Source organism: Protobothrops mucrosquamatus, unplaced genomic scaffold, assembly GCF_001527695.2.
Source record: "Protobothrops mucrosquamatus isolate PMUCROS unplaced genomic scaffold, P.Mucros_1.0 scaffold1826, whole genome shotgun sequence".
In the NCBI taxonomy this organism is placed as follows: domain Eukaryota; kingdom Metazoa; phylum Chordata; class Lepidosauria; order Squamata; family Viperidae; genus Protobothrops; species Protobothrops mucrosquamatus.
This window is the reverse complement of record NW_015387960.1, coordinates 362,822-379,029: the sequence shown is the minus strand read 5'-3', so window position 1 is coordinate 379,029 and position 16,208 is coordinate 362,822. Positions and strand designations below refer to the sequence as shown.

The 16,208-nt window shown below is 39.1% G+C and overlaps 1 protein-coding gene across 1 annotated transcript in view; it reads left to right on the top strand.

Annotated features, from left to right (window-relative positions):
- TRAPPC12 (trafficking protein particle complex 12) overlaps positions 1 to 16,208 on the top strand; it is an 86,697-nt gene that overhangs the window by 4,279 nt on the left and 66,210 nt on the right. The window contains exon 4 of the mRNA XM_015823297.1: positions 1,105 to 1,221. Within this exon, the coding sequence (XP_015678783.1) occupies positions 1,105 to 1,221 (117 nt within the window). The remainder of the gene's footprint in view (positions 1 to 1,104; positions 1,222 to 16,208) is intronic.

Below are 16,208 nucleotides of genomic sequence, written 5' to 3'. Positions count from 1 at the left end.
ATCAGATACTTGGCAGCCAATTGGAAGGATTACGTCATTTTCAAGCCCCTTAATGCATACCCTCAAACCCAGGCCCTCAAACTCTGGGGTGGGGTTGGGATGTTATCATAGTTTAACACAAGTGGGCCAATAACAACACTGAAAGGCCAGAAAAATCAATTTAAGCATCCTTAGCCTAGCTCATCAGGAAGCGCACTGAGAAAGTTTCTGTGAACAACCTGAGTGACATAAATTTTATTTCCAGACTTCCTAGAAATGACCTAGTGTCTGTACAGTCCTCCTTCACAGATGGCCGCTGTGAAGGATTGAATAAAGATTAGGTTTCTAGGATGGAGTTAATCCTATCCCCCCTTGCTGTGGTTCCAGTTTAGATTGCAGGGTCAGTGCCTAAAATGTAGTTTCTTTTTATTTCAAGGAACCTTTTTTTTTTTGCAGTGAAAACCACAGAGGCCAAATCTGGATTGAAAACCCAGCAGGGCCAAATGATTAATGTTCCTTCCCCTCACAGTATGCTCTGATATAGATTGGCATCCTGTGGAGAAGAGAGACCTCACACTCAGGAGCAGAACTATGTAATTAGTCTTTTTATTTTGGCCCTCAGAAAAGGCAGGTAAGAACCTGCTGAGATCAAACTAGAAAGACAGATGAGGTCTTCAGTCAGGACTCATGCCTTTGTTTCCTTATGGAATGAAGAAAACATCATTCTCCAGAAGGTAGATTGGCTACTGTTATTTTGGCCACCTTGGTCCCTGTAACTATTATTAGCTACAAAATAAGGTTTGAGCAGACTTGTAGTGTTCTAGACTTCTACTGTTTCTTTTCAGTATCTTTTAGTGAAAGCCACTAAACCCAGTCCAGAGAATATTAACTGAAGAAATCTAAAGGACTTAGTATAGAGAATCTAAACCCACTGTGAGGTAAGAAGCTATATTGGAGAACATGAAGGTGATAAGTATCCTCCTTAAAAGAATGTTTTTCAATTTTCAATGTAATGATCTGTAAAAGTTTCCTTTCACAGAAATTATATAAATAGATTGCATGGCCAAACATACAAAACACTTTTACTGAGATGGTGCTAAATATTACGTCCTTTTTTCCCATTAGGGTGATGCAGTTAAAGATTTAATGCTCCGCTTCCTTGGTGAACAGGCTGCAGTGAAAAGACAAGTTCTCAATGCCAACTCTGTGGAGCTGTCTTTTCAGGGCTTAAAGCAGTTGATTGTAAGTAACATGGTGTTCCTTTTTGAGTTATGATTCTTTGTAGATAGCTATAGTCAAAAGAACTTATTTAGTCTTTTTAAAATGTCTTTAAAGTAATTCAGTTCAGGATCTGTATTTTCAAAAAGAATAGAATAATAGAATAGAATAGAATAGAATAGAATAGAATAGAATAGAATAGAATAGAATAGAATAGAATAGAATAGAATATTGGTCAAGTGTGATATTCTTTATTGGTCTAGTGTGATCAGATACACAAGGAATTTGTCTCCAGTGCATATACTCACAGTGTACATATAAACAGCAAGTAATAGGTCATAGGCCAGTGGTGGCGAACCTATGGCACGGGTGCCAGAGGCGGCACTCAGAGCCTTCTCTGTGGGCACACCCCAGTCCTAGGCCTTCAGCTGGGTTTTATAAAACCTTTTCGCTTTAGGCTTCGGCCGCCATGTGCAAAAAAAAAAAAAATGGTTCAATCAGTCAATGTCAACTTCTCGTGGGGGAAAAAAAAGATCTTGCAAAGTTGGAATTGATTGACTGAACTTTTTAGTCCCACCCAGTCTGCCGTTACCACTGCAGCCACGCCCACCCAATGGGCCACACCCAGTCAATGGGCCACACTCACCCGGCACTCGACGATGCATAAATGGGTTTTGGGTTGTAGTTTGGGCACTCGGTTTCTAAAAGGTTCGCCATCACTGTCATAGGCAGTGGTGGGATTCAGCCAGTTCACACCGGTTCGATAGAACCGGTAGCTAAATTTTGTTGAGTTTGGAGAACCAGCTGAACCCATACTGCTTCTGGAAGTCCTTCTAGGCCTGGGAGGCCTGGAGGAGGTTTCCCTGGCCTAGAACGGAGTTCTGAAATTGCATGGATGTCACTTCCACAAGTCCATTCTAGGCCTGGTGGAGGCCACCCAGGCCTAGAACGGCCCGATGGAAGTGTGTTGATGTCACTTTCGAAACTCCGTTCTAGGCCTCGGAGGCCCAGGCCTGCATCCACGCAGAGAACCGGATATTCAGGTGTTTGAATCCCACCACTGGTCATAGGTCATAATCATCATTGCAATCATTAATCATAAGTTACAAACAAAATTGATAAATCATAAGAAACCAATAGGAGAAGATAGTAGGAAAGATGAGAAAATGAGAAAAGATGAGAAATGAGACAGTGCTGTGGGAATTAAGTGTTCAGCAGAGTAAGGCACAGGGGAAAACCAATATGTTTGGTTGTTTTGGCTTGCAGTGCTCTATAACGGCATCCTAAGGGGAGACGTTGATACAGATTATGTCCAAGATGTGAGGGGTCTGTAGATATTTTCTCAGCCCTCTTTCTGGTTCATGCAGTGTACAGATCCTCAGTGGAAGGCAGGCTGGTCGCGATTGTTTTTTCTGCAGTCCTAACTATTTGTTAAAGAAAGGAATCATTTATCAAATAATTTCTCTAGACTTCACAACATTTATATTAATGACCTTCTAACCACCTTGTACAATCGGTCTTGGTCCCAACTCCAAAAGACCAGCAGTTTTTCCTCTCTTATTTCAGCCTTAGTGCTGTTGTTGCCTTTCCAGTTGTACACTCCTTTAAACCAGAGGTCCCCAATCTTTTTCGGAAAATGGGCATATATAGAATTTTATGATTGTGTTACAGACACTCTTATAATATGGCTGCTTGAAAGGTTTTCCCATTAATAAAATGGTGGCTGTGGGAGATAATGTCCAGTATTGTACATTAGTTTTTTAGAATGTTAGCCTCATAAAAAGAGCAAAGATCTCTGTGAATCTGCTGCTTGAGGCAAAGATCTCTGTGAATCTGCTGCTTGAGGCAGCTACGTCTTTTGCAGAATTCACTAGGCTACCTCAAGGGCCTTTCCTGATTTTCTGTGCACATACAGGTAGTTCTCGGTTTGTTTATTTATTCAATTTATATAGCTGCCCATCTCAAACCAGTGACTCTGGGTGCTTAATGACCACAGTTTAGCCTGGCAATTCCATCTCTAAGTGACATAGTCATTACATCACACAACCGCGACAGGCTTACATTCTCACTTCTGCCCCGGTCATTAAGGGAATCACCTGCGGTCTGTAAGCGGAACATCGTGTGACCCTATCTTGCAACTTTACTGTTGATTCTGCTTTTTGGAAGCCTGCTGTGAAGCTCACAAATGGTAATTGTATATTTGCAGGATTCTGCAACAGCTGTAAGTGTGAGGACCGGCTCTTTCAATGTCACTGTAATTGCTATTGGTCACTAAAGTGAGCAATCATTAAGGGAGGACTACCTAAGTCAGTGATGGTGAACCTATGGCACAGGTGCCAGAGGCGGCACTCAGAGCCCTCTCTGTGGGCATGCACGCCGTCGCCCCAGTCCTAGGCCTTCAGCTGGGTTTTATAAAACCTTTTCGCTTTAGGCCTCCGCCGTGTGCAAAAAAAAAAAAAAAGGTTCAATCAGTCAATTTCAACTTCTCATGGGGAAAAAAAAGATCTTACAAAGTTGGAATTGATTGATTGAACTTTTTAGTCCCACCCAGTTTGCCGTTACCACCGCAGCCACACCCACCCAATGGGCCACACCCACCCGGCACTCGACAATGCATAAGTGGGTTTTGGGTTGCAGTTTGGGCACTCGGTCTCTAAAAGGTTCGCCATCACTGACCTAGGTGCGTAGAAGATGTATCTGTAGTGCCACCAAAAGAAATGGCAAGGGTCTTCTCTGAATGCATATGCATGCTGAGAAATCTGCAAAGGGATCTCAAAGCAGCTGATGTGCACATCACAGCCTTCTGTGTAACAGATTCAAAAGGACACATTGTGAAGTTCTCTTCAAACGGTTTGCACAGCCATGTTCCATAGCACTGGGCAAAGATAATCCATCCTATTTATTTTCTAAGACAATTAATGAGAGCTGTTTGAGATCTAGTCATGTTCTTGAAAACAAATAATGTTTTAAAGATGTAAGACGTCAGGTGGCAAGGAAGCTGGCAGGTGCCAATAGAGAATGCCAGTGCTTAAACTAAATAGACTTTCTGCTTTTTTTAGTTACATGTTTCTTATCCATGGCTGCCCGGATAAGGCGAAATAGGGGGCAAACAGAAGTTAAAACATCTCCTTTGCGTACTATTGGCTTTCACATTCATATTCAGAAATTGCTTCTTATTTTTCATAGGCAAACAAAATTGAAACCATGCAGTGCTGGAAATGTGTTTTTAACAGTGGGATAAGCAAGAATTCACAAAGGCTGCAGGTACCATCAGGCATTAAATACATTTCCAGTTGCACAACAGCACTTTTCTGCCTTGACTGTGCTCCAAAAGGTGTCCTAGGACCCCAGAGAAAAATTCATGTACATTTGGAATGGGCCTGGGGGGTGGTGGTGGAAGAAGATAGAATGCGGTAACAATTCATTCACTGGCAGAATGAAATTCGTCAATAAAATTGCACCACTGAATCCAAGCACCTCTCTGGTTTTTAAGTTACTGCTAGAGAGTATATAACCCCAGCCATAATCAAGGGGAACACACGTTATTCTTCTAATCATAAATAATATGAGAATTAGGAAAGATTTTGTGGGCTGGTCTTTAAATACTGATTGTCCTCAGCTTTACTATTTGTTCAGTGACTGTTCAAAGTTACGACGGTGGTGGAAAAAAAAAAATCAACTGATGAGCCATGTTTGAAGTTACAAGCGTTGCAGCAGCACCCCTGCGGTTACGTGATCAAAATTTGGGTGCTTGGCAGTGCGTGCCACTTACAGGAGAGCTCTTCAACACCCTCCGTTCACCTGTCTTCCCCCATCTGATGCCTTTTTTGGCCTTGCACGATGGCGAGCAGGTTCCGAGGTTGCTTGCCATGCCCCGGGAAGCCTCAGCTACCCCAGCAAGCACCAACATGCATCCATTCGCCCAGCTGCCTTCTCTCCCAGTTCCCTGCGCTGACCTCTCAACGTTTGCTCCCAGGCCCTTTGGCCTTGCTACCTTTGCTGTCTTCTTTTCGAATCCAGATTCTCTGCCGAATTTTCCTTGGACGTGACCCCCTGAGCCTTTGTAAAGCCGTGTTGCCTTCATAAAGCTGCACTGTCTTTTCAAAGGCTCTCTGAAGTCAGCACAGCCTTCCCAAAGCTGCATTGTCTTTGTTGAGGCGGCGCTGTCTTTCCAAAGGCCTTATGAAGACAGCACTGCCTTTGTAAAGGTGTGTTGTTTCCTGAAGGTCTTTGGAAAGACGGTGCGGCTTTCGGAAGACAGCACAGCTTTATAAAGACAGCGTAGCGTTCCGAAGACAACAGAGGTAGCAAGTTGCTTCTGCTTTAGCAAAAGGTGAAAAGTCAATGTGGGGGGAACCTGGGGAAGAAGTCAGCTGTGTGAATGAATGCTTGCTGGCATTTGCTGGGGTTCACGGGTGCCCTGCTGCTGGGGCAGGCTGGACACTTGTGTAAGAAGCGTTTGGCAGAGAAACTGGAGCTCCAGGTAGCATCATGGCTGGACAGAAAAGGCAAAAGGGTGCAAGGAACTGAGAGAGAAGGCGGCTATGTGAATGAATGCTTGCTTGCACTTGCTGGGGTGGGGGTGAGGGCAACTGAGGCTTCCTGGCACTTAGCAAGCAGCCCCAGAGCCACGCAATTCTGGGACTGCTTGATTGTCCTGCGGGCAGGGTGAAGAGTGGCCAAAGGGCAGAGATGGGGAGAGATAGGTGAGTGGGTGGAGTTGGAGGCAGTTCCTTACCTTACTGAGGCTCAAAACTGGAGAGGGGGCCAAGCTCAGAATGGCTTGGATTGTAGTGGGCACTTGTGTAATGACTTACCATTCTCAATGAATGACCACAGCAGGGATTGCTTTTGTAATCATGTGACCTCTCACTTTATGACTGCACCTGATTTTCAGTGGCAATCCCAATCTCAATTGTAGTTGTAAGTCAAGGACTATAACAGGGGTGTCAAACTCGCAACGTATCGTGACTTTTTTTCCCTTGCCAGCAATGGGATGGGCGCGGTTTCGCCATGACGCATCCAGCCCGCGGGCCGGCAGTTTGACACCCCTGATCTATAATGAAAAACTTCACACCTATTTAGCACTTACTAAAGCAGTGGTTCTCAACCTTTTTAATGCCGTGACCCCAACCGGTCGTAAGTCGAGGACTAAACCGGTCATAAGTCGAGGACTAAACCAGTTGTAAGTCGAGGACTAAACCGGTCGTAAGCCGAGGACTACCCAACCGGTTGTAAGTCGAGGGCTTTCCCTGCCCGGGAGTGCCGCACATGCGTGGTTCCGCCCCCTGCGCCGGCCGAGGTGTAGCTGGCAAGCGGCAGAGACGGAGCAGGCCGACCACCAGCTGGCCCAGCCCAAGGGAGGTAAGGCACCCGCCGGAAAAGGGGGAAAAATGGCGGACAAAAAAATGGCGGACAAAAAAAATGGCAGACAGCCTTGCTTGGCGACCCCCATGAAATGGTTGATCGACCCCAAATGGGGTCCCGACCCACAGGTTGAGAACCACTGTATAAAGCATTACAGCCAGAGCACTTCTTTTTTACAGTTTAGTTGTTAAGTTTTGATACAATGGTAAGCGTAATCCTTTTTGCCAAGCAGGGGAGAAAAATTAGATTGAAAAAAATCACGGAAAACTAGACATGCTTATTTCTGTAAAAGGAAGATTTATCCTAAAATATACAGCACTATTTTTAGTATCACAAACAAATGAGAGAGATAGGGAAAAGGTAGGTTTGAAATTTTATATTGTTATGTCTCTATAAAAGGCAGTCTATGGTAGAATTCACCTAAACTGCTTAATTAAGATTTTTCTTTCTTTTTCTGTTCTGTATCACTTTATAGTATAATCAATTGTTCTCTACCCCAAAATTCCTTTTGCGTATCTCTGTTTTAAACCACTAGACCAACAGTTACTCTTCACAGAATTTTTTTAATGTGTCATTAAACTTCCCTTGAGGCTTCTGTGAAGCCAAAAGTATCTCTTTTTTAAAAGAAATGTTTGAATAGACTTAAAGAGTACTGTATCGAAAGATTATCAGGTGAATTTAAGATGACAAAATATTCACAGATCACATCACTGAAATATTTCCGGATTGACTTATGAAAAAATTGTTTGCCAGGTTTATCTAAAACAAACAATAAATAATTAAGAGGGAAAGCAATCAATCTCTTCAAACAATCTCTCCATCCCACATCGCCTCACTCTCTACAAACAAATTTTTAAAGCCTCATCATCCATTCTAATCAACAAATCCTTTAAGAGTTACCAGAAATAACAATGTATTATACAATGTATTATAAACTTGATCTAATAAATCTATTTGAAATTGCTTCCTTTATCTCTTATTTTCTGTCTTAAATCCCCAAACCTCATCTTAAGTCATAAAATTTATTAAAAGCTATCAGAATAATATAATTATTTTAACCTTAATCCAATAAACTTAAAATGTGACAAATGAAGTCTTTCCAATATAACTCTTGTCTATAAACAAAACGTTAAAATATCATCATCTAGTTCTAGTCAGGAAAAAGCCATTACAGATTACTAGTGATAATAACCTATTTATTTTAACCTTGGTCAAATAAATCAACTTTATATTCCTTCTGCTTTCTCCTAACAATCCTGACCTTTTTCCCTTCAAATATGTCCAAACAGTTTCTTTTTATGTTCTCTTTGTCTCTTCTCACAAAATTGCATTAACAAATTGCTTTTGTAAATCTAATACAAACATTATCCAAGTCACTCTTCTGATCCATGTATAACATTTTTAATTATTAAAAACATTCAACTGGTATTTCATATTTTCCCTTATTCTGTTTGAAGCTTGTCATTTGAAAATCCTCATTTAAATCAGTTTCATTCTTATCCAGTAAGATTTGATTCTCTTCTGAAACATCATTTAGTTTATCAATTATGGCTGAGATCCTTAAAATTAACTTCTAAGTCCATTGTTCTCAAATATTTCTCAATAGATCTATTGCTGAAATGTTTTACTCCATCTTGCTTTATAAAATCCAGTATAAGTATGCTTCTCTTTTAATTACAATCTTTATTTCCTTCTTATGTTGCCTAGTGTTCAACCTTTAAAATCCCATCTTATCATGTTGTTTTTCTTCCAAGAGCAAATGGGATGGATTCTTATGTGTATTTTTAAAATGTTATTAAATCCATCTGGACTTTTAGTCTGTTTATAACTTTCTAAAATCAACACTCTCTAATAACCTTTTCCTGTTAATTCAGAAAAAATATTTTTGCAAATCCTGAAACTCCTATCATAAGGATTGAAGAAAATACATAGTTGAATATCACAGAACTTGCTGTTTTGGAGATTCTGAATATATAAAAAAACAATAAAAAATTAATTCCAGAGTGATTAACAAATGCAGATCATTCTTTTTTAAAAAAATAAAAAGTGCAATTTGCATGCCTATCTAGTGGATAACATCCTTTGATCCTTCACTTTTATGTCTAAAATGCAGAAGATAATAATAATAATAATAATAATAATAATAATAATAATAATAATAATAATAATAATAATAATAATAATAATAATAATAATAGTAAAGTTGGAAAGGATCTTGGAGGTCATCTAGTCCAACCCCCTGCTCAGGCAGGAAACCCTATATCATTTCAGACAAATGGCTGTCCAGTCTCTTCTTAAAAACTTCCAGTGTCTGTCTGTCTGTCTGTCTATCTATCTATCTTATCTATGTCTGTCTGTCTGTCTGTCTGTCTGTCTGTCTGTCTGTCTGTTTGTCTGTCTATCTATCTATCTATCTATCTATCTATCTATCTATCTATCTATCTATCTATCTATATCTATGTCTGTCTGTCTGTCTGTCTGTCTATCACCTATGATCCCATGTTTCAGTTGGGACCTTAAGGAGTCACATATTCTTCTCCTAATTTTCACCGCAATAAGAACTTGTAAAGAACTTGGACTGAAAGTAACTAGCCCATAGTTACCCAGTTAGCTTCTGTGACTGAAGGTAGATTAGAACCTGGTTCTTTCCAGTCCAGGGCCTTAATCATTTCATCACATCAGCTTTTTTAGCACAATTGTTAGCTACCATTTTGTGAGCTACCATTTTTTTAAAGATTATTATATTTTAGTCTGCCCTTTAAATGAAAAAAGAGAAGGAGGGCAATGGAGATGAATGCCACCCCCTATAGTTGGCTATGACTGGCAGAGTAAAATCCTCAGAGACTCCTTTCCTTTCCTTACCTTTAAATGAATGGCTACGACTACAGTTTTATAATTTGGGGCAAATAATAATTTCAGAAAACATTTAAGAAAAACAGTTAAGGCTAATTTTTTGGCAGTGCTGCTGATGGAATAATATTTACCAATGGGATGAATTCCTCCTCTTCATCCATCATCCTTCTGCCTGCTCCCAGACTGGTCTTGGGAAGAATATGTGGACCAATGGAGAAGAGACCAAGGGAAAGTTATGATACACAGTAGAAGACAGTTTACAAAAAATCACATGTAGCTCCTTAATTGCAATATTTTATTATCTTATAAATGTAAAGGAATAACATTAGGAAATTTTAGCCTAAGAACGAGTTACTGACCAATATTTTTTAAGTGATGTCAATGTGTTCTACCCAAATAATTTATACTAGAGAAGAATGTCATCCAAAATGGAGGAGGAAATTTTAATCATTTTAATGGTGTCATATGTACAGTTAATGACTCCCTGTGGGGGGTGTCATATGTACAGTTAATGACTCTTGGTGGAACATCTAGATTTTATGTGGAATTTCCATCCATTGTCAAACATAGTAAACGGTGGGCCTCTTGTGCATATTTATTTTTTATAGCTGAGAAGTTTCCATTTAAAAAAATTCTCCTGATTTAAGTAATATTTTTTTATTCCTGAAGTTAAATTATAATTAGTTTTTTAAAAAATCTGAAATGTTTTCTTATTGTAATCTCCATTCTGAATTGATTCACAATCTTACGTTGTATTCTCCATTGTCTACATTCTGACTTCGTGCTCAGTATGAATAAGCTAACTTCAAAAATCTTTGATAGTTCATGTTTTTCTATCCCCAACTTTGATCCAACTATGCGGTAAACCTGGGAAACTTTCACTTCTGTTTAAGCACAGTTTGTCATATCATCTGACTTTATATAGCAAATAATATTTGAAACAAGCAAACTAGACTTCTAGGCATTTTATACCAAACTAATACATAGTACTTTCTTCTGGTGTATATTTTTATCTTAAACAATGATTTCACTGTAGTTGATTTGGGCCAGGGGTAGGCAACCTTGGCTCTTTTATGACTTGTGGACTTCAACTCAGGAGTTCTGGGTATTGAAGTCCACAAGTCACAAAAGAGCCAAGGTTGCCTACCCCTGATTTGGGCAATTGCTTTGAGAATATTTAGAGGTCATGGACATCTTTTGGGGGCTCAGAGGACAGCAAGTGATGACATGTGCATTTTGACATCAACATGCAGATGACGTGACTTACACACAAACATTAGATGCCATGACATCATATAATGTCATATTGGGATGATTTCGCAACATGCATGTTCTCATTTTGATGTTATTGCAACTTATTAGGGATATTACTGTTAATATTTTATGATTACCTACTGAACAATAAATATAAAGAAACAGACACGCCGCTTTAACATTTCTTTTAGAAAAGTAAGTTTCTTAATCTTGGTTTTGCTTAGGGAATAGCTGAGTAGTATTCAATCATTCCCTTTGGAGGAGTATCCAGATGGTCGCAGAAATTTAGTAACAGTAATAAAAAATGTGAATGTATATTTGAAATCAGACATCTATTTATTTGTTATTGCTGCTCCTCTGTTCTGCTATAACACCTGAACTATTTAACCTTTATTGCATATATACATCTGTCATGCATCAAAGAACAGATGGTGTCCATTCCCACAATTCTGAGTCTTCTGGTTGTGATCCCATTAAACTAGGCAAGATGTTTTTGTGCCTGTATCTGNAATGTATATTTGAAATCAGACATCTATTTATTTGTTATTGCTGCTCCTCTGTTCTGCTATAACACCTGAACTATTTAACCTTTATTGCATATATACATCTGTCATGCATCAAAGAACAGATGGTGTCCATTCCCACAATTCTGAGTCTTCTGGTTGTGATCCCATTAAACTAGGCAAGATGTTTTTGTGCCTGTATCTGAGCAAAAGTTTCAAATATGTGAGTTATAGGACATTTTTCTTATTGTAATGGTAGAATTGTGACCCAGGATTACCTTGGTTTCCACCTAACGCTAGTGATCATTAACTATTTGTAGGCAAGCTACCATCATCTTTGCATTGGTAATATGAAGAGAAAAGTAGAGAGGTCTCCTGTTGTATATGAAGATAATGTGTATTGTGTACCATAAATATTAAACGTTGGGATCTTATTTATCACTATTGATCAAGTAATCCCCTAGTTTAAATAATATGTTTTCAATCTATAGATTATTTTTGCTTTGTAATATGGATTTTTATTTTGAAATAAACTTTAAAATACGAGTAAGAAGTACATGACAGTGCAATAAGAATTTTAATGAAAAGGGGAAGAAAACTCACTGATTGAAGACCATATTGCAAGATTTATTAGTAGTATGGTGTAATGATATATGGGAAAGACCTTGGGAGACTGAGCAAAGAGACGCTGCCAGAGAACAGTCAGATAAGAGACAGCGTAGCCCACAGCTGGGTAATGGGTAGCACAAGAGACTCAGATGGGATCCTTTCTAGTTTCTCATGCTTCAGACTTGTAAGATTCTGCAGTTAAGCAGATTTAGCTCATCCGGTTGTGATTCCTGTCTGGTTTACCCTGCAAGGACACACATGGTTAGAATAAAATAACCAAAAGAGTAGCTCACTAACTAAAAACAGTTTTTTTCATCTGTAAACACATGATAATTCTATATAATTTTAACCCACCACGTAATTTTTTTTTTGCCTTCCCAAATTATTCAAGGTAGGAAGATAACTGGATCATTATTTCCCAATGTGCCTGCCAACATTATCTTTTTAAGTTTGGTGAAGTGGTTAAGGCACCAGGCTAGAAAACGGTAGATTGTGAGTTCTAGTCCTGCCTTAGCCATAAAAACTGGCTGGGTGACTTTGGACCAGTCACTCACTCTCAGCCCACCTCTCAGGTGGTCACAGGGTTGCTGTTGTGAGGAAAATAGGAGCAGAAAGGTGTATTAGATATGTTTGTTACCTTGAGTTATTTATAAAAATAATAAAGGCAGGAGACAGACAGATAGGCAGACAGACCTTCTTCTTTCACTGAAGCAATGTGTATTCAATTAGGGAGCTCACCAAAATTGGAATTTCATCCATAGTGCTCTCTTGTTCAAAGAAGACTCCAGAAGGAACCATGTGATGGGCACACCTAATTCTGAGCCTTCCCAGTGCCCATTTTCATTTTTTTAAAAAGCCCTTTGTTGAAAAAGGTTCTCAAATGCAATAGTGGTATGGCCTATATGCGGTAGTATAGAACAGGAATCTCAGATTCTCCAAGTCATTTTCTGCACCCCACAACCATTCATTGTAGGGGCTGAAAACACTGCCAAGCAAAGCCAACACAATATGTGCCATGTAAACAGGCATAGAGAGGGCTCCAGGAGTGAAACAGGATGGCAACGTCAGACTAACAATATATTTTAACCCAATGTGACTAGTCTTCCTGCAGCAGTGAGATCCGATCAGTTGGTCAAGGCAATTGGGGCCCACTCTTCTGTTTTATAGTACAGTAGTGGCCAAAATTGTGGAAACCTTTTGGGAAAAGTGTACAGTAGAAATGCCACCTTTGGTTAAGTTTCCACCCAATTTTTCTTCTAATTTCTTTATAACTGTAGCCTTGTTCACTTAATAATACTATTTTACATCGCTTTCTGGGCAACCATTCAACTCTTTGCACCATTACTTTAATTTTATTACATTTTACAAGCTCACTAAATGAAAGAACACAAAAAAACCCCAACCAACTTGATAGCGATCACGTAACACACTGACAAATTTCCTCTCAGCTTCAGTACATGACATCAATAACTGAATCCTACTGTGATCTGATTGGCTCATTGCCAAAACAAGATGACACTGATTGGCTTCCTAATTGGCTCTCTCATGCTCATTGGCTACAATCAGATGAAGGAAAGCTACCTGATATCAACCTAAACAAGTTGTGCTTCCTTTTTCTGGTTATTTGGCTATAACTTTTCATAGAATACAGTACAGATAATTGAACAAACTTTGTTGCATTACATTCTTGATTAAATTATCTTTCCATTGATATATAATTTTAGGGTACTATTCCCAAAAAAAAGTGGTGTTATTAGCCATTAAACCTCAAAAATACACTTTTCCCAAAAGGTTTCCACAATTTTGGCCACTACTGTACATGCTACCACATTACAAAAAGGTATTGAAACTTTGGGGAAAGTGCAAAGAAGAGCAACTAAGGTGATTAAAGGCCTGGAGACTAAAACATAAGAAGAACGATTGCAGGATTTGGGTATGGCTAGTCTAGAGAAAGAAGGAATAGGGGGGGGGACATGTTAGCAGTATTCCAGTATTTGAGGGGCTGCCACAAAGAAGAGAGGGTCAACTTATGTTCCAAAGCACCAGAAGGCAAGACAAGAAACAATGGATGGCAACGAATCAAGGAGAGAAGCAACCTGGAATTAAGGAGAAACTTCCTAACAGGGAGACCAATTAACCAGCTGAACAGCTTTGCCTTCAGAAGTTGTAGATGCTTCATCACTGGAGTTTTTTAAGAAGAGACTGGACAGTCACTTGTCTGAAATGGTATAGGGTCTGCGGTTTGAGCAGGGGGTTGGACTAGAAGACCTCCAAGGTCCCTTCCAGCTCTAGTCTGATTTGATTTGAAATGGTACCCGGAACTCCAGGCATAGGCAGCAGGCCAAGAAAGAAAGCCAGCAGACTGGGCTTCCCCAAAAAAGGGAAAGAAGAGGTCATCAAAGAGGTGGGGTGTGGGCTGATTGCCAGCTAAGAGGCAGGAATGACAGTGCGTGGCCGTTCAAGTTCTCCTTGCTGAGCAGAGGTGGGAAGGAATCTACTGGGCAAGGAGAAAGAAGAGAAAGAAAGCAAATGAGAAGAACAGGTACTTGTGCTCAGCAAGGAAAGGAGGGGTTAAAAAACAAAAACAAAATTTGGATCACTGTTAAGAGGGATGGGTTTCCTGGATTGTATCATCCTAAATCCCATCTTGTTCCACCTTGATAAAATATACACTATCAACACAATCATAAAACCAAATATTGATGTTCTGGTTAATGCAAAACGCTGCAAGCTATGTGACCAAATTCAAACCGCAGTTTTGCAACTCCGTTTTTGAAGGATTTCTGTTTCCTAGTAACTTCTCAATGAAATAAACTGGTGTGTGATGGCATTCCACAATACTCTTTCTTCATTTTTCGCTCATTGGAGACTTTAGTATCAATATGTGAAAAGGCTTTGGCTTTGGCTAATGAATGCTTCCTTATATGACACTGGGCTTGAGTATGAAACCTATAATGTAGACTATAGCTGTTAACCCTTAGTCAAGAATGGTGCTCTTGTTTCGAAACATTCCGCATTTTTTCTTCATAACTAAAGTTATGATCAGAGTGGGGTACCGGTACTTTTTTCTCTCTTAATTCTATTATTAATCTCAAGTTGTGCTTTTAATAAAATACTTAGCCTCATGTGATTTACAAAAGCTGCCTCCAGAAGCGGTGAATGCTCCAACACTGGAAGTTTTTAATAATAATAATAATAATAATAATAAATTTAATTTATATGCCGCCCTTCTCCCAGCGGGACTCAGGGCGGCGCACAACATATTTAAAACAAAACATAAATACATTCCCCCCCGATAAAACCGAATTAAATCAAATTTTAAAGTTGTGTCTCTGTCAAATTGTTAAAAGATAAACCCCAAATAAAATCCTCCCTAGNATGTCCAAACAGTTTCTTTTTATGTTCTCTTTGTCTCTTCTCACAAAATTGCATTAACAAATTGCTTTTGTAAATCTAATACAAACATTATCCAAGTCACTCTTCTGATCCATGTATAACATTTTTAATTATTAAAAACATTCAACTGGTATTTCATATTTTCCCTTATTCTGTTTGAAGCTTGTCATTTGAAAATCCTTATTTAAATCAGTTTCATTCTTATCCAGTAAGATTTGATTCTCTTCTGAAACATCATTTAGTTTATCAATTATGGCTGAGATCCTTAAAATTAACTTCTAAGTCCATTGTTCTCAAATATTTCTCAATAGATCTATTGCTGAAATGTTTTACTCCATCTTGCTTTATAAAATCCAGTATAAGTATGCTTCTCTTTTAATTACAATCTTTATTTCCTTCTTATGTTGCCTAGTGTTCAACCTTTAAAATCCCATCTTATCATGTTGTTTTTCTTCCAAGAGCAAATGGGATGGATTCTTATGTGTATTTTTAAAATGTTATTAAATCCATCTGGACTTTTAGTCTGTTTATAACTTTCTAAAATCAACACTCTCTAATAACCTTTCCCTTTTAATTCAGAAAAAATATTTTTGCAAATCCTGAAACTCCTATCATAAGGATTGAAGAAAATACATAGTTGAATATCACAGAACTTGCTGTTTTGGAGATTCTGAATATATAAAAAAACAATAAAAAAATAATTCCAGAGTGATTAACAAATGCAGATCATTCTTTTTTAAAAAAATAAAAAGTGCAATTTGCATGCCTATCTAGTGGATAACATCCTTTGATCCTTCACTTTTATGTCTAAAATGCAGAAGATAATAATAATACCCTTCCAAGACCGAGTGGCTGTGGTTGCCAGCGCCTCGGCATAGTCAGCTGACACCATCGCTGACTATAGGGGGCGAAACTTTGGCCCCCTCGGAGAGGGCGCGCAACTTGGGAGTCCTCCTGGATTCGCGGCTGGCACTGGATGACCATTTGTCGGCCGTGACCAGGGGGGCGTTTTATCAGGTTCGCCTGATC